Source organism: Arachis stenosperma, chromosome 7 (assembly GCF_014773155.1).
Source record: "Arachis stenosperma cultivar V10309 chromosome 7, arast.V10309.gnm1.PFL2, whole genome shotgun sequence".
Classification (NCBI taxonomy): Eukaryota; Viridiplantae; Streptophyta; class Magnoliopsida; order Fabales; family Fabaceae; genus Arachis; species Arachis stenosperma.
This window is the reverse complement of record NC_080383.1, coordinates 56,227,468-56,242,595: the sequence shown is the minus strand read 5'-3', so window position 1 is coordinate 56,242,595 and position 15,128 is coordinate 56,227,468. Positions and strand designations below refer to the sequence as shown.

The following is a 15,128-nucleotide window of genomic DNA, read 5'->3' as shown; positions in this document are numbered from 1 at the left end:
AAATGGGGGAGTGTTGAAGAGATGCAGTCACTCTGCATTTTTATGTTGATGGAGTTCAATTAGGAACCAATTATCTTTCGAGGTAATGTCTACATTAGTTATTCTCAGAATGACTTTCAGAAATGAACAAATTGCTTCTGAATTTACAAATTGTGAATTTTTTTCGTTTTTAATTCAATTGTTAACAGTGCTGCCATAGAGCATTAAAGTGTCGGCGTGCATCCTCAACAGTCAACAGTGAGCTGATATCGCTAAGACTTCAATATGATCAAATATGTGTCCTAAATTGGTTAAGTAAACTCATTATGGTTAATTGGTTTTATATTGGGGGAGACTAAAATGAGTCCAATTAACTAATTTGGGACACCTATTTAATCATATTGAAATCTTAGCCACATCAACCTTACTGTCGGGGATGCCACCACGCTAATATTTTAACACTTCATGTGAGTGTTAATGACACTTGAATTAGAGACGAAAGAGATTTATGAATTATAAATTTAGGACTAATTTGGTCATTTTAAAAAATCGGGACTTTTTCTATGAGCACTTAGATTTGAGAATTTTTGAGATCAAACTGGGTATTACCTCATTATTTTTCAGTCAATATCGAGATAATTTTTTATTTTTTTCTCTTTACATTTTAAACTTTAAATTTTAATTTATTTTAAATTCTAAATATTAAATCATACATTTTAAATTCTAAATCCTCTGAAAAAATGACAATTCAAAAAATAATGACTAATTAAAAATTGGTTCTCTATATAACTCATGCATTTGCGTGTTCATCTATCATCACATTTCCAACTATAAGTAAAAAACAAGGGAAAAGTTGTGATGTTTGCTATTACAATTGCTCTATCTCATTCTAGCAATTCAACAAAAACACTTCCACTTACGACTTGCGTCCTTAATTATATCCAGGTGCAAAGGCTTCAAAACAAGATTGCAAATAAATCAAAGGCTATTGACTATTTGTGCAACAAACCCCAACTCTAGTGGCAAACAACTACCCAATGAAGGGTCAAATTCAAATTCAAAAGAAACAAGCAATGCTGGTCAGGGACCTCCTCTCCTTACTATTTTGGCTGGGCTCTTTGTTTTTTTCATCGTTTGCTGGGTCATTGGGTCTATTATAATGTGGCTCGTAAGTTTGATTGTTAATTTATCTCCCAAGTAATTCTGTGTATTGTATTTTATTGACGCTTTGTTTAACTTACGCAATTGCAATTAGTTCGTATCAATTTCTTTCCTTGTGTTTGAGTGGTGATGACAATGCAAATAGAACTAAAAGGAGGATAAAGGAACAAAGAACAGAAGGAATAGATAACAGGAAGCAGGTTCTTAGGAATTTTAAATAACAAGAACAATGTGAGTTCTAAGAGTTTAGAGGTCTGAGGACTTATTGTCAGCTTAGATTAAGGTAGGGATATTTATATGCTTTTCTAACATGATATATTAGAGGACTCAATTTTCCAAATCTCTACCTTGAGATTGAATTCCTTATACGTATTTCTGAGAAATGTTTAGTGTCAATATTTGTTACCTAGTTATTGTTGACCTGGAAAGCAACTGAGAAGAATGCAATTAACTAAGCAGAATATAGCAAAATAACTAAGTTGGACACAATTATGAACAACTACAAAAATTAGAGGGCTATGTATGTGTATAATGGGTACAATACATTGCATAGTCTCCTTAATTTTTGTAGTTAACTACTATATTCTAAGTTAAAACTAATAAGTAATAACATACAAATTACTAACTTTGATTTAAAATGAATATAAAAAATATGTTAACCCATATTAAAGAAAATCATAAATTAATTTTGATGATATATAATAAAAAAATGATAGTATTACTTCTATTTTTGAAAATGAGAGTAGTAATCTCTATTTCCTATATAATATTATAGAAATGAACAGAAGTATCCCTAAACAGGTTAACACATAATTTATGATTACTTAATCATCATAATTTAAAATTATTATTTACCTTAATATAAGAAAAACTAAGTATGGGATAAATTAAGTATCACATTCGAACATTTCGACGCAAAATATGGGATTTTACCTCTCGCATTAGATATCTCATTATAGTCAGACTTTAAGAATATAGAGATTGCAAAATTAAGTTTTAAAGTGGTTTTTGAAGTTGCACTCAAGTATCATAATGGTTCCTAAAATTAACAATTGTATTCCGGGACCCAAAGTTGTTCTTCAAGCACTTTCCATCCATGAGGCGCCATCAAAAAGCTGATTTGGACTAGTTTCATTCGCAAACTCTAAACAATGCAGTATTTGTTTTGGTATGTAATTGTTGTGAAACTACGTCGTTTCATTTGCAAAGTGCTTTCAATAACCCCTCCCTCAACGTTAATCCAACATATTCTCTCCCTCTCAAAACACAAACACTCCACCTGCGACCACCCAACCAGCTAGCACCTCACCAATAAGAACTAATCCACCTAACCCCATGCAAGGTGCAACAAAGAGGACTATTTCAAGGCCTACAAACTTCATGAGATTTATGTCTATTCCTGGATTCAAGCCACTCAGAACCAAAGAAATAATGACTTAGATTATTATGTGTAGGGACAATTAGTGTCTTTGTCTCCGCGCTTTGTTTAGACTATTTCCTTTGTATGCTTTCTTAATTAGAATCCTACTCTTCTATGGGGTTTATATTTTGACAACCTTGACATATTTGGTGACTAGTGTTTTGGTTCTGGAAGCCTTTTTTTGGATGTGTTTTTTATATTATGAATATGAATTATAACTTTTTTTTTACTTGTATTTGATTTGGTTTTATTTTATCCCATAATATCCAAGTAAGAGTAATGTAAAACAATGTCCATTTCCGTTTCTTTGTAAACCAAAAACATTTACAGGAACATAATGTGTATATCCACGTCTCATTTCTTTTTAGCAAAATACAATTGCTCGAATTGTCTATCCCACTTTAAAAAAAAATAACTATAATAACCAAGGAAATGGATCCTCTCCAGTTTTTTCAACACTTGACAAAATACAGTGCAATCTCTCACCTTTGATTTTAATAGTGGGACCAGAAATAAATAAGAAAGAGAGTGTGGTGAATGGTTAGATTAAACACTGCACACCATCCAGTTTTTTATTCACTGGAGAGGATCCACTACCTAATAACCAACATGCATACAAACAACAGAGCCCCACCTAATTTTAGAATCTTAACTTCAGACTCGAGGCTTCTAAGCTTCTACGCAATCTTCATCTTCTATTTTTCATTGTCGATCAAAGGACCTATTATGCCATTAATTGTTGTCAACATTTTTTTCCTTAATTTTATCTGTCTACAAAAACGGCCCACACCACCTCTTACCTACCGTTTATACCCACATTCAAGAAAGATTGGAAGTCAATGTGACAACTTTATATCCAGAAACACAACAAATAAGAACAACCACTTACATTATAGTTTGAGCAACCAAAGAAGGGCATTCCTGGGTTAGTATCCGTTCTTGACCATCACAGAACCGATTGCGACCCACACCCACACCAATATGAAAAACGCGACTGATGATTCTCCTAGCAATGCTTCCATTGGAGCATAGGTTGTTCGAGCTCCCAACCACATTACTCACGCTACTCATCATCATTTCAATTTGGAGATGAAGTAGATAATCAAGCAGAACACATAATGAGAAATTTTGGATATGGTGAAGCTAATTTGGGGATTAGGGTTTTTAAATTTGGTTCAGGGACCAAATTACCATAAAAAAGATTCTAGAGCCAGGTCAGCTATCTGTTGTCTTCCCAGCATGTCAGAAATTAGTTCAGATCAACTTTCTGATGGCGTCTCGCGGACGAAGAGTGCTTGAAGGACGACTTTGGATCCCGGAGTATAACTTCAGGGATGAATATGAATAACTGTTAATTTCAGAAACCACTATCAGGTTCGAGTGCAACATTAGGGACTACTTTGAGACTTAACACGAGATTACACGTCAGTGTTGGTGTAAAATAAGAGACATATTGCAACATTATACATTTATTTAATTACTTATAGCAAGGACTTGTACGACAATGTTATGATATACCAATATGGCGTTTCTACTTCCATAATCAAATTAGTTTTATGGGTGATTGAAATAGATCCAACCAGTTCAAGTGCCTGGGTCTTACATTGAAGAGATTATTATTATTATCCAGTGGATTGACTGCAATGATTAGTGAAATTTTATGGAAGATGATCCAAAATGTAATGTCCAAGTCGACCCGTGCGGAAAAGATTAAGCAACTTCCCAGCAACCTTGACATGAGCATCTTCTCCACATTCAGCTGAAACATGGAAGGCTTCTTGCAATGCAGCAAACTGCCTAGCAATAAGTGTTCCCATTTCATCTTCATAGCTTATGTTTCCATCAAAAGATGAAACTGTTTCAAAAAGGGTTCGCCGAACATGGCACACTATGTCATCCTACCCATGCACACCAAGAAAAAGTTAAAATAAGTAGATAATTAAAATAAAAGAGAGGAGACTGCTCAGTTGTTCAAATACACACTTTTTTGTGTGTCTGAGGAAGGAAAGGGGAGAGGAGGGGAGTAGGGTTGGGTTTAAGTAACGATATAAATGAGAGGCTTTAACTTTTATATTTTCATTTTACAAAATATAATTACCAAAGATTAAGATTAATTGCAGGGGAATAAAACAATATCTGGAGTATAATTCATTCATATTTATGATATACTAAGGAATGAAGCAACAAAATGTACATGCCACTTTGTCATCCAAACCAAGATTTGAATCTTGCGACTTCCAAGGTAATCTGAAAATCCTATAGCTGAGTCATTGGTAGGAGTCCAAATAGCATATATGCAAACTTCATAAGAAATGTAAACAATTCTTTGACTCCATTGATTAACAAGTTTGTATAGTTACTGAGAACCGTTTATTAGTGTTCGACTTTTCGATTGTCCTTTCATTCTTCCGCTTCCAGAATCCAAATCTTATTGTTTTAACGAGAATGTAACAATGACTATATTTTAACTATACAATTGAAAGTCAACTACACGAAGAGTCAAGTTATCAATGCAGTAAGCTAGTAAGTTAAAAAATACCTGCGTGTGATCAGTTGGAATTTGCTTTTTCTTCTTTCCTTCAAACTCAGAAAAAGTCAAACACCCTGTTGGAATACCGTGGTATATTCCGACAGTATTATCACTTGATAATTTTACCCATTTCTTGTATTGCTCACTAGAGTTAAGAATCGCCAGAAAATATTTAGCAATTTCTTTTCTACTGACCAAACAATCTCCGATTGTTCCTGCATAAGGAATTAAAACAAAGGCATGATTTCTATCAACAAAATGTAGATATTATCCAAAAGTTTGAACTACAAAAGCTAAACTAAAACAGAAATAGTATATTGCTTTTCATGAGGATAGCTGTTTTTGTGGTACGTTTGCTTCACTTTTACGGGTTTGCTTGTTAGTGAAGGAAGGAATTTGGTATGAAAACAATTCTGCACTTTCTTAATGAAGGAAGATAACTTGAAGCATAGAAGATGAAGAAATATTGTGCCATGAGAACATTTGAAAAATGAAATCGTTAACTGCACCAAGAAAGGCAGAATGGTCTTATGGTCCAATCTTTAAGAATAAACTTTAATAGTTGCCAACTCAACTAGTTTTGGATCTGATAGTTAAGTTCATTAAGTTTCTATATGCCTGTAGTATTCTAAACATTTATTTAAAGGAATTTAGAGTGTGTTTGGAATATAAAAGAAAGGGGAATGATTTGAATTAAGATAAGCTCAATTGAATTGATTTGATTTGACTGATAAATCAAATCGTGTTTGGAATAATTATGAAAAGAATGGGTTTGCAATTGCCTTGATTTCCAAATCAATTATTATGTTTAAAAAAGATCTTAAATTTGATTCTCTCTTTGCAAGGTCATCAATTGGAGCATTGTGTTTGGGTTGGTAAAAGTTTTTTTTATTGGTACTAAGGGTTGGTAAAAGTTTAAAGGATGAAATAGTCTTTTCAAATATTTAGAACTCAAATAAATCCAAATCATATTATATCCTATCTAACAAGGTGGCATATCAAAATATAAGATATGAAAAGTATAGGATTCGACTACGAATTCTTTTCTTATTTTGTTAAATTCCAAATACATTATTTGATTTCTATATCAATTCTTCTCTAGGTTTGTTGGATTCCAAACACAATAATGCAAATTCAATATAGACTATATGGTCTTCTTTCTTAATAGCAGAAGAGATTTTGTTAGACCAGAGTGAAAGTACAGTTATGAGGAGGAAGATCACATGTGCATTCAATTTTGTCCTCAAAAAATCAGATGCCTCAAATTGATCCTAAAAGATACAACCATGAGTCAAATTGACCCTTCCATTAGTATGATGATGACACGTGGCATAAATCATTATGTGACACGTTATCATCTAATAGAAGACCGATTTGATTCATTGTTGTATCTTTACTAATTTGAAGCTTCTGATGTTTCGAAGACCAAATTGACGTGTGATCTTTCAGAAATCATTTTAACCATTAACCAAGTGATGTTCGTTTAATAAACACAACACAGCAAACACAAGAAAAGGATAAAAATACTTTAACACACCTGTTAAAATTAGTTTTGATAGTACTTCAACGTCAGGAACATCAGGAGATAAAACAGATGGTGTGTCTAAGACAAAAATATTGGGATGACTACCAATCTGAATGGAAAGCAAAGTTTCAGCAGAGAGAAAAGCATGAAAAGATGCAATTAAGACAAAATTTGCAACAAGTTCTTGATTAACTTGTCATCGGCTCAAAAAGTTAGGACATATAAACAATTTTCTTGGTTTTAGCATCTTAAGGGTATGCACACCTCAAAAAATAAGATTATGAAAATAAAAACTATATATATATATATATATATATATATATATATATATGCTTTATTTGAGTCTTTGCTAGATAACAATTAAAAACAAAATTGGATGCAAATTTTGTTCCTACTAGTTCCTGAAAATAAGGTAGGAATAACTATGCTTCATTAATTGCTTTTCTTTTATCTGTTTTTGCTTTGGATTTAGATCCTCTAAAGTTTGAATTTGACTTTAGAGAGTAAAGTGTGATCTCTCACCATTAATTTCATAGGTGGGACCAAGAATAAATATGAAAGAGAAACTATTTAAAGGTAGAAGATCACACTTTACTTTCTAAAGTGAAATTCAAACTTTAGAGGATCTAAATCCTTTTGCTTTTGTGAGGGTCACTTGTCCCCCAAACCTCATGTCATTCTTCTGAGCCTTACTATATTCTTTTTATCAAAGCTAAACAGCAAAACTTTGTCAAAAACTTTTAAAGAACAGAGAGCAAGCTAGAAGGTAGCATTAGACACAGGATTTGAACAATCTTTTTTGTTTCACCTATAAAAGAATAAATTTATTTGGGAAGTCAACAAATAGAAGTACGAAATATTGGATGAAAGAAAACTATTTTGGAGTTTTACAAATATGTAATTCTACAAAAATATTCAAATATTATACAAACTGCAGGGATAAAACACAGCTAACCTTAAAACTTCTTATGTCTTTAGTCTCCCCAGGTTCTGGACTCACAGTTGCATGCCTCAACTTTCCTTTTTCTATAAAGTGAATTTTTCCATAGAGAATAAATTTTACAAGATAGAACTCATCAAACTGACAAAATACACATCAACTTGTGTTTTTCAAAAGCTGAGCATGTCAACTACTCTACATCAAAATTGTAAGAAAATTTTAAATTTAAATACCTGCTGCACTAATTCTCCCCACTTGATGCAAGGAATTGGCAAGAGCTGACTTTCCAACATTTGGAATTCCAATTAACATCACTGTTGCAGTATAATTAGCATGACTAGTTCCCATCAATTCTCTCACTTGCCGCTGTATAAGGCCCAAAAGCTTTTACAAAAGGAAAAAGTCCAATTAGTAATTCATGAACAACTAGAAAAACAGTATCAATAAAATAAGATCAATATAGATGTATCAAAATTATACTCTATTTAGCACATTTCATGGTTGTCATATTTCTATTGTAGAATATGCACAAGATCTTTTTCCCTTTTCTTTTGTGTATTTTAAGTTTTCATGAAAGAATTATTTTGTACGTGCAGGAGAAACCAAAGATAACAAAGCAGGACATGGTATACTGCCTGCCAACAAGATGAGGTTGGGAGCAACCTTTATGTAGCGTTTGTTTGCAGGTACTGAGACAGAGACTGAGAGACTGAGACTCAGTATTGTGTTTGTTAGTTCAGAGACTGATACTAAAATGTCTGTCTCTGTCTCCAAAATTTCAGTATTTCAGTACCTCCAAAAAGTAGGGACACAGGGGACTGAAATTTTTAGAGATGGAGACTGAAACTTTAATAACATTTTATACCTTAAATACTTTCATTTCAATTAATTAATTTCAATTTTATCATTTGTGCAAATTAAATTAGAGTTTCATTCTTGTTTCAATTTCTGTCTCTCATTTTGCACCAAACAGAATACTGAGATTTGTTTCAATCCCTGTCTCTCAGTCTCTGTCTCTCAGTCTCAGTCTTTCTGTCTCTGTCTCTCCACCAAACACTACCTTAGTGAACATATAGACAATGAAGGAGAAGATTTCAGCCAATTCAAGACGATTTCACCTTATGTGACTTTCTATGATATCACCATTCAAATTGGTGAGTAAACTATATCTAACGGTTGATATATCCACTAACAAGAAAGTGGAACGAATTCATATTCCCTACAAAATCAGTAGCAAACCATCAGATGTTTCCACAGAGAATGCTGAGTTAAGAATCCTAAATTGCCTTTCTCCATCTATGCTTGAGGCTCAGAAAATAGGTGCTGGGTCATATTTTGATCTTGAACTGGAGGTATTGACAGCCATTTATGGGTTAGCAAGGAAATAGGCTGAGGAATTGAACATTGGGCAGCAGGAGCGGTGGGCTTTGTAAAGGATAGTTATATAAACAGGATTTGATCGTGTGGAAAGTGCTTTATTCCAAATGCATTTATTCAAATATAGAATGTTCTCTACTAGGCTGCATTTGAGACAAGGGATAGGGTGGAACTCGACACTGAGACAGACACACAAGTACTCTTCCTTCTAATATGTGCATTGAGGAAGTGTATTTCAGTCCCTCCATGTGTTTTGCTGTTTCTGTCTCTCTGGCTCAGTGCTACCAAACATCTTTGCATACCTCTGTGTCCATGTATTTGTGTCTCTAAGACACTTATCAAACGGAGCCCTAGAGAACATATTCTAGAATTGAATTTACAAGAGAACACACATGAATACTCAAGACGCCAAATTCTTTTTATAATCATATAATCACTGCACATCAATTGAGAATCTCATTTTCACAATTCCACTCACTACAATATGCATCTTTTTGCCACATGTGAAACAATAGAAAAGAAAATAACAATAACAATAACAATAATAATAAAAATAAAAATTACTAACCGTGAAGGTTGTGATAAAATAAAACTGTACTTTAAAAAAGGAGTTCAGAATAGCAACAACACAGAAAACAATTTCAGAATCTCAAACTGACTTCTCTAAGGAACAAAAGTTATTTGCTAGACTGAAACAAATCAAAATACTGTGTGCTACAAACAAAACCATTGATGCATCATGCCACATGTACATGTACACATTCAGTATAGTTTACCTCTTTGGTGCTCTCCTTGTTATGAGCGTCGACTCCACATGATATGCAATTTGTTCTCCTAAAATAATCAGTCCATGCCTATTCACAAATGGATTACAAGAAAAATTTATGAAATAAATACACAATCAGAAGCTAAAACACTTCAAATGTCGCTTGTTACCAGCATAAACAACCAGAATCCTTTTATCCCACTTGGTGGAGCCAAATGAATCGAATAACATCATTATTCATAAAATAACCTTGGTCGGTAAACAAGTCCTTTAATATAGGTTCTTCTTAATGATTTTGTTTATATTTTTCTTAGTTTCCTTGTACTGCTAACTATTGGAACACCCTCTATTTTATCTAATCTTCTTACCAAGGCTTTTGCAATTTTTCTCACATGACCAAACCACTTAAAACTATAGTTTCATTAATATCTCCTACTATAACTTTCTCTCTGATGCCTAATTTCACTCATTACAATGTGTGATTATAGATTGAATAAGGTAACCTCAATCATCCTTTGTTAGATTAGTCCATTAATTAATTAGTAGAAGGTAACTATTGGTTATTCAGTTAGTTTAACTTCTTCAAAGCTTCTATATATGAGCTAACAACTTCATTGTGTAAATGCAACTTTTCTCATTAATTTCAAGTCTTCCCCCTTCTCTACCAAGAATTTCAACAACTAGAGGAAAGCTCACATTGAAGAATACTTACAGTCTTTAGATCTTATTAATTTAGCAACCAATGGAACATACTTGATGAATATTTTACTTTTAACTATACATGCCCTCTAATTAAAAGTCAGAATGAATACTATCCAGTGTCATGTATTATAATATTACAATATTATTGTGAAAGTGGTGTAGCATTCTTAAGTGTATTTGGAAAGTGTCCCCATTTCAGAAACCAAAATGCCCAGAAAACAGAAAAACCAAAAAGGGTGAGGATTACATACTTGCGAACCAGATCGACCAGCAAGATCCGCTTTGTTCAGTGCTATAATTTGCCTAGAGGAGCATAGGTTGTTTCTTAATAACTCACATTCTGAAGACAAAGGAATCTGAAATTAGAGGGATGAAGAAAAAAGTAAGTTTAAAATAAGGGAAAGAAACAAAAGATAGAAGCTGAAACACGATTTACAGAGGACTGAAACAGCACAAGAGTTTGCGGTGGCATGCTACCCTTGCATCTCTGACTTCAACAATGAGATCCACCAATGGTAACCTTTCAACAAGTGCACGAGAAGCAGCAGCCATCAGAGAGGTGTACCATGGTACTTGTGCTCTTTTTGTCCTTCCAATTTTCTCCTTTACAGCTGTGCCTACTTGTCTCGCAAAATGTGTTGCTGTTGCTGCCATACCAGATGTTGAACATGGCCATGCACTACATGCAGAAATTTATAACTGTTTTTCAAAACATGGAAATTAGCAATCAGGAATACCCATCTTGTCAATTAGTTTAACTAAGTAGTGAATAAAACAAGGCTTTTTATATCATATGTGTTGGTCATTCAATAGCCAAGCGTAACTGTGATGCCCGGCAAAGATAAAATTTGGCACCAATAAGTACTCTTCACTAATTTTCTTTGACATCTAAGCTCATAAACTTCATGTTTGCAACACTAAGCAAGGGCCGCAAGAAAAGCTATAGAAATTGATATTAAAAAACAGATATAATAAAATTGATTATCAAATATGTAGCTGTCTCTTACAATATAGTAAAATATTCATCAAAAGAAAATTACTTTTAGAAGCATACGTTGGGTAAACTACCAAAACTGTCTTCAATTTTTGAACATGCTGACAAAAATACCTTATGATGTTAAATATAGACATATTCTCAAAAAGTGTTTTAAAGATTGAATTTTAATGTGATTTTTTGCAAACATGTTTATAAAAATGAAACATTTTTGTTCTCAAAACAGAATCACGAGTTTTGGAAATAATATGACAAAAATTATGTGCTCTCCTTAAGAATTCAGAGAGAACAGACAATTGGATCAGAATCTCTCAATGTGATATTATTGGTTGTGCATGAATGAGTTGTGATTGAAGAATACATAGGGCTTATATATTCTGTAATTACAACTCATTCACACACAATATAGTTGGAGGTAGAGCAGTCACTACAGTTACAGCTGTCACTGACTACCAGGCAGTTACCTACTGCTCTTAGTGTCTATACACCTATACTCTATAACTCCTCATTCTGATTGATCTATGTTATCTGGAAAATTTTGTCCCTGACTGATTGAATGTGAAGAGATGTATGTGAGTCTACGACTGACACATACAGACCAATTAGATAAAACTTGTCAATTAAGCCTTCATAGAGATTAGTCAGAAAAACATGCCTAATCACCAAGTTTGATTTACTTTAAGTAAACCAAATTTTTAAAGATCCAGCATAAAGAAAAAGGAATGGAATGGAGCAATTAAAATTCATGTATCAAATAATATCACCCAATCTTTGAATATAACTAATAAACTCTATTCGGATGGTGCCATGGTTGGCAAACTATTCTCCTCTTGTCAGGTCGAGGAAACAAACAGCAATACAATCATTATTTTCCATCAAAATAAAACAAATCATGAGAAAAGTATAATTCTTAAGTTTATAGATCAATGTAACATTTTGAGTTTGAATTATCTTGTTGCTAGAAAGCGGTAGCCGATGCTAGAAATGAAGGATTCCTGTAACGGGTTTTTCACATCTATCTCCATCTTAATGACAAAGTAATCTTTATCCCAGGACCTAAAAGGAGATCATTCACGAAAACCTTGACAAGAAGTGCAAGTGCCATATTCCCACCCAGTCTGCCTTACCTGTCAGTCATGAACACATCTTGATATCTCATGCATTGCTACTTTCCCGGAGTTAGTACATAGTGAAAGAGGCAACATCTCTAAAACAATTAATCTTTTCAGATTATGAAACATTCATCAAGCATTCGTCGGGAAAATTGCAATACTAGTCCAAGATTTTCCTCCTTCATTAAGATAACCCCGTAAATGTGCTCATCCTTCTACAAGAACATCATTTCAGATGAAACACATGTAGCCAAATGTCATCATTCTGAATACACAACCCAACTACTTCCAGTTGTTGCCTTCACTCCCTGCTCCTTCATCAGCATTCTAATTTTCTCAGCTTCCTCCTGTCTCCCAACACTAGCATACATTTTTGCCAACAGCACATAATTGGCAGGATTATCAGGCTCAATCTCTGACAAAGCTCTAGCCGCAATCTCTGCCAATTCCAGATCACCAAAGTTCCGACAAGCCCCAAGAAGGGCACCCCATGCTTTGGCAGTGACTTTCACTGGCATCTCTTGTATAACTTGATATGCTTCATGTAACCTGCCTGCCCTGCTCAGAACATCAACTAAACATGAATAATGATCACTATTTGGTTCAACACCAAAATCTTTGTACATCCTAGTAAAATAATACAAGGCTTCATTAGCTAATCCAGCATGGCTACAAGCTTTCAAAACCCCAAGAAAAGTAATCCCATCAGGCTGCACTTTTGCAAATTCCATTTGCTTGAAGATTTCTAAAGCATCCCTTGCCCGCCCATGGAGAGCATATGCAGATATCAAGCTGCTCCATGCAACTAAATCCCTTTCCTTCATTTTCCAAAACACGCAATGTGAATGCATAAGGCAACCACTTCGGCCATACGCCTCAACTAGACCACTACTCAACTGGGGATGGGAGTCGATGTCATTCCTTATTGCATAACCATGAATCTCCTTAATCAAATTCAAAGCTGCTACCCCAACAGCAGCAGGAAGCAGAGCAAGAAGGGTTATCAAGTATGGCTTCAATCCAAGTTCAATCATCTTTCTATAGAATGCTATAGCCTTGAATGACCCATCATCCAGTCTTGCCATACCAGCTATAATTGAATTGAAAGTTGATTCATTAGGCATGATATCCATGGCTTGGAACAGCTGTAAAGCATTACCCACTTCATGAGAATGTGAATAGAGCGATATCATTGCATTCCACACAACTACATTTCTACTGGGAATTTCATCAAACAGCTGGCGTGCAGAAGAAACAGAGACGCATTTCCCGTACAAATCCACAAGAGCGCTGGCAACAAACTGGTTCGAAAGAAAGGAGGCTTTGGAGACATGAGCATGGATTGAAGTGCCAAGTTGGGGGCGATTCAGGGCAGTGCAGGATTTGAGTATGAGGGAGAAGACATGGGCATCAAGAGTCAAGGCAAGAGATGAATGCATGTGTCGGAAAACAGCAAGCGCTTCTTCTTGACGACCACCGCTTATGTGGGAGGATAAGTGCTTGGTGAATGAAAGCAAGCGTGTAAGGTTGGTAGAGTAAGATCCCATGATCAGTTGACTAAGACATCCACCCTGTAATTCCTTTGGGTTATTGATTAATTAAGCCATGTCTATGGTAATGATGAACCTTTCTAAGCGTGGGAAATGGATTCAACCCAAAGGGCTCTCCTATGGCTATTAGGATATCTAGCTCGTTTTTTGAATGTGTTTTATGTAATATTTGTTCTAATGAAACGTTCGATAACAGAACCAAAGGAGAGTTTCATTTCAAGTTGAAGGTGAAAGTCAAATCAAGTTAAGTCCGAGAAGAAACAGCAAGAAGTCAGAGAAGAGAAAACACTCACAGATTGAAGACACAGCTTTGTGCGCGGCTCTCGGCTGATTTCGGTAATTCGGTGGACGTTACAAAATTGAAAATCTCTTTGAGTAAACTGCTGAAGAACGTATTTTTATGCTAGTAAAGAATTTTATAAATAAAATCTCATTGAAAGTATAGCTTCTAAATCAGTAAAGAATTTTTTCGTACAAAAATTTGTTTGTCACTAAAGCAAATTCAATAAAAATTAATAATCGAAATATTTAAATTTTGGGTCGTCTCTCAAGAAATTGCAGGGAGGTGTGTTATTATTGGTTATGAGAAAAGTATTTTTTGGATTTTTAAAAGGTTTAAACAAAGAATGTAAATGACAAGGAAGTAAACTAATTATCATGAAAATCCTTACAAGGTATAAGAACTGGACGTCATATCCCAGTTATCCTTATCAATTGTGATGAGAATTGGTTTTTGCTTCTACTTGGTCAACCTCTAACTATGAAGGTATGTTAAGTGGATAAATCAATTTGATTTCTCAAGTCCTAGTTAATTCCTAAGAAAAGACTAGAGTCAGGAGAATTCAAATCAATCAGCAAATAATTCCAATTTTCAATCAACAAGGAGTTTGATAACTCAAGTATCTCCAATTACTCAACACAAGCTAAGAATGTAAAAAGCTAAATTAAAATCATAAATATGAAATACCTCAAATTGCATTAAATAAAGAAATCAAATCTAACATGGAGTTCATAAACAAATAAAAGAGAAACTAAATTAAAAGAACATTGAACCTGGAATTGAGAAGAAGAA

The 15,128-nt window shown here is 34.1% G+C and overlaps 2 protein-coding genes across 4 annotated transcripts; both read right to left on the bottom strand.

Annotated features, from left to right (window-relative positions):
• Positions 1-2,961: 2,961 nt before the first annotated feature.
• Positions 2,962-12,762, bottom strand: LOC130941783 (DAR GTPase 2, mitochondrial). 3 transcript variants are annotated; one of them, XR_009070711.1, is made up of 11 exons: positions 12,522-12,762; positions 10,878-11,079; positions 10,652-10,756; positions 9,709-9,786; positions 7,789-7,939; positions 7,571-7,641; positions 6,628-6,724; positions 5,100-5,305; positions 4,164-4,458; positions 3,752-3,908; positions 2,962-3,623 (listed from the first exon to the last, which is right to left on the bottom strand). XR_009070711.1 is itself a non-coding variant. In XM_057870374.1 (9 exons), the coding sequence occupies exons 1-9, from the start codon at positions 12,551-12,553 to the stop codon at positions 4,219-4,221; spliced, it is 1,182 nt and encodes a 393-aa protein (XP_057726357.1). In that variant the 5' UTR covers positions 12,554-12,761; the 3' UTR covers positions 3,998-4,218. The 3 variants fall into 3 exon arrangements, 1 of the variants encoding a protein (XP_057726357.1); XR_009070710.1 differs by having other exon boundaries at positions 2,962-3,908; XM_057870374.1 differs by lacking the exons at positions 2,962-3,623; positions 3,752-3,908 and having other exon boundaries at positions 3,998-4,458; positions 12,522-12,761.
• On the bottom strand, positions 12,143-14,412 carry LOC130941782 (putative pentatricopeptide repeat-containing protein At1g03510). The gene is made up of 2 exons (XM_057870373.1): positions 14,350-14,412; positions 12,143-14,077 (listed from the first exon to the last, which is right to left on the bottom strand). Exon 2 carries the CDS (start codon positions 14,051-14,053, stop codon positions 12,767-12,769), a length of 1,287 nt encoding a protein of 428 aa, XP_057726356.1. The 5' UTR covers positions 14,054-14,077; positions 14,350-14,412; the 3' UTR covers positions 12,143-12,766.
• Between the last annotated feature and the right edge of the window lie 716 nt (positions 14,413-15,128).

Bases quoted from the DNA above. Each gene is read 5' to 3' on its own strand.
- LOC130941783 (XM_057870374.1), bottom strand. From the start codon at position 12,553: ATGAGATATCAAGATGTGTTCATGACTGACAG. The intron at 10,757-10,877 runs GTAGCATGCCAC...CTCTAATTTCAG, and splicing joins TTGAAGTCAGAGATGCAAGG to ATTCCTTTGTCTTCAGAATG. The intron at 5,306-6,627 runs GTGTGTTAAAGT...TTCCTTATGCAG, and splicing joins ATCAAAACTAATTTTAACAG to GAACAATCGGAGATTGTTTG.
- LOC130941782 (XM_057870373.1), bottom strand. From the start codon at position 14,053: ATGGGATCTTACTCTACCAACCTTACACGCTTGCTTTCATTCACCAAG.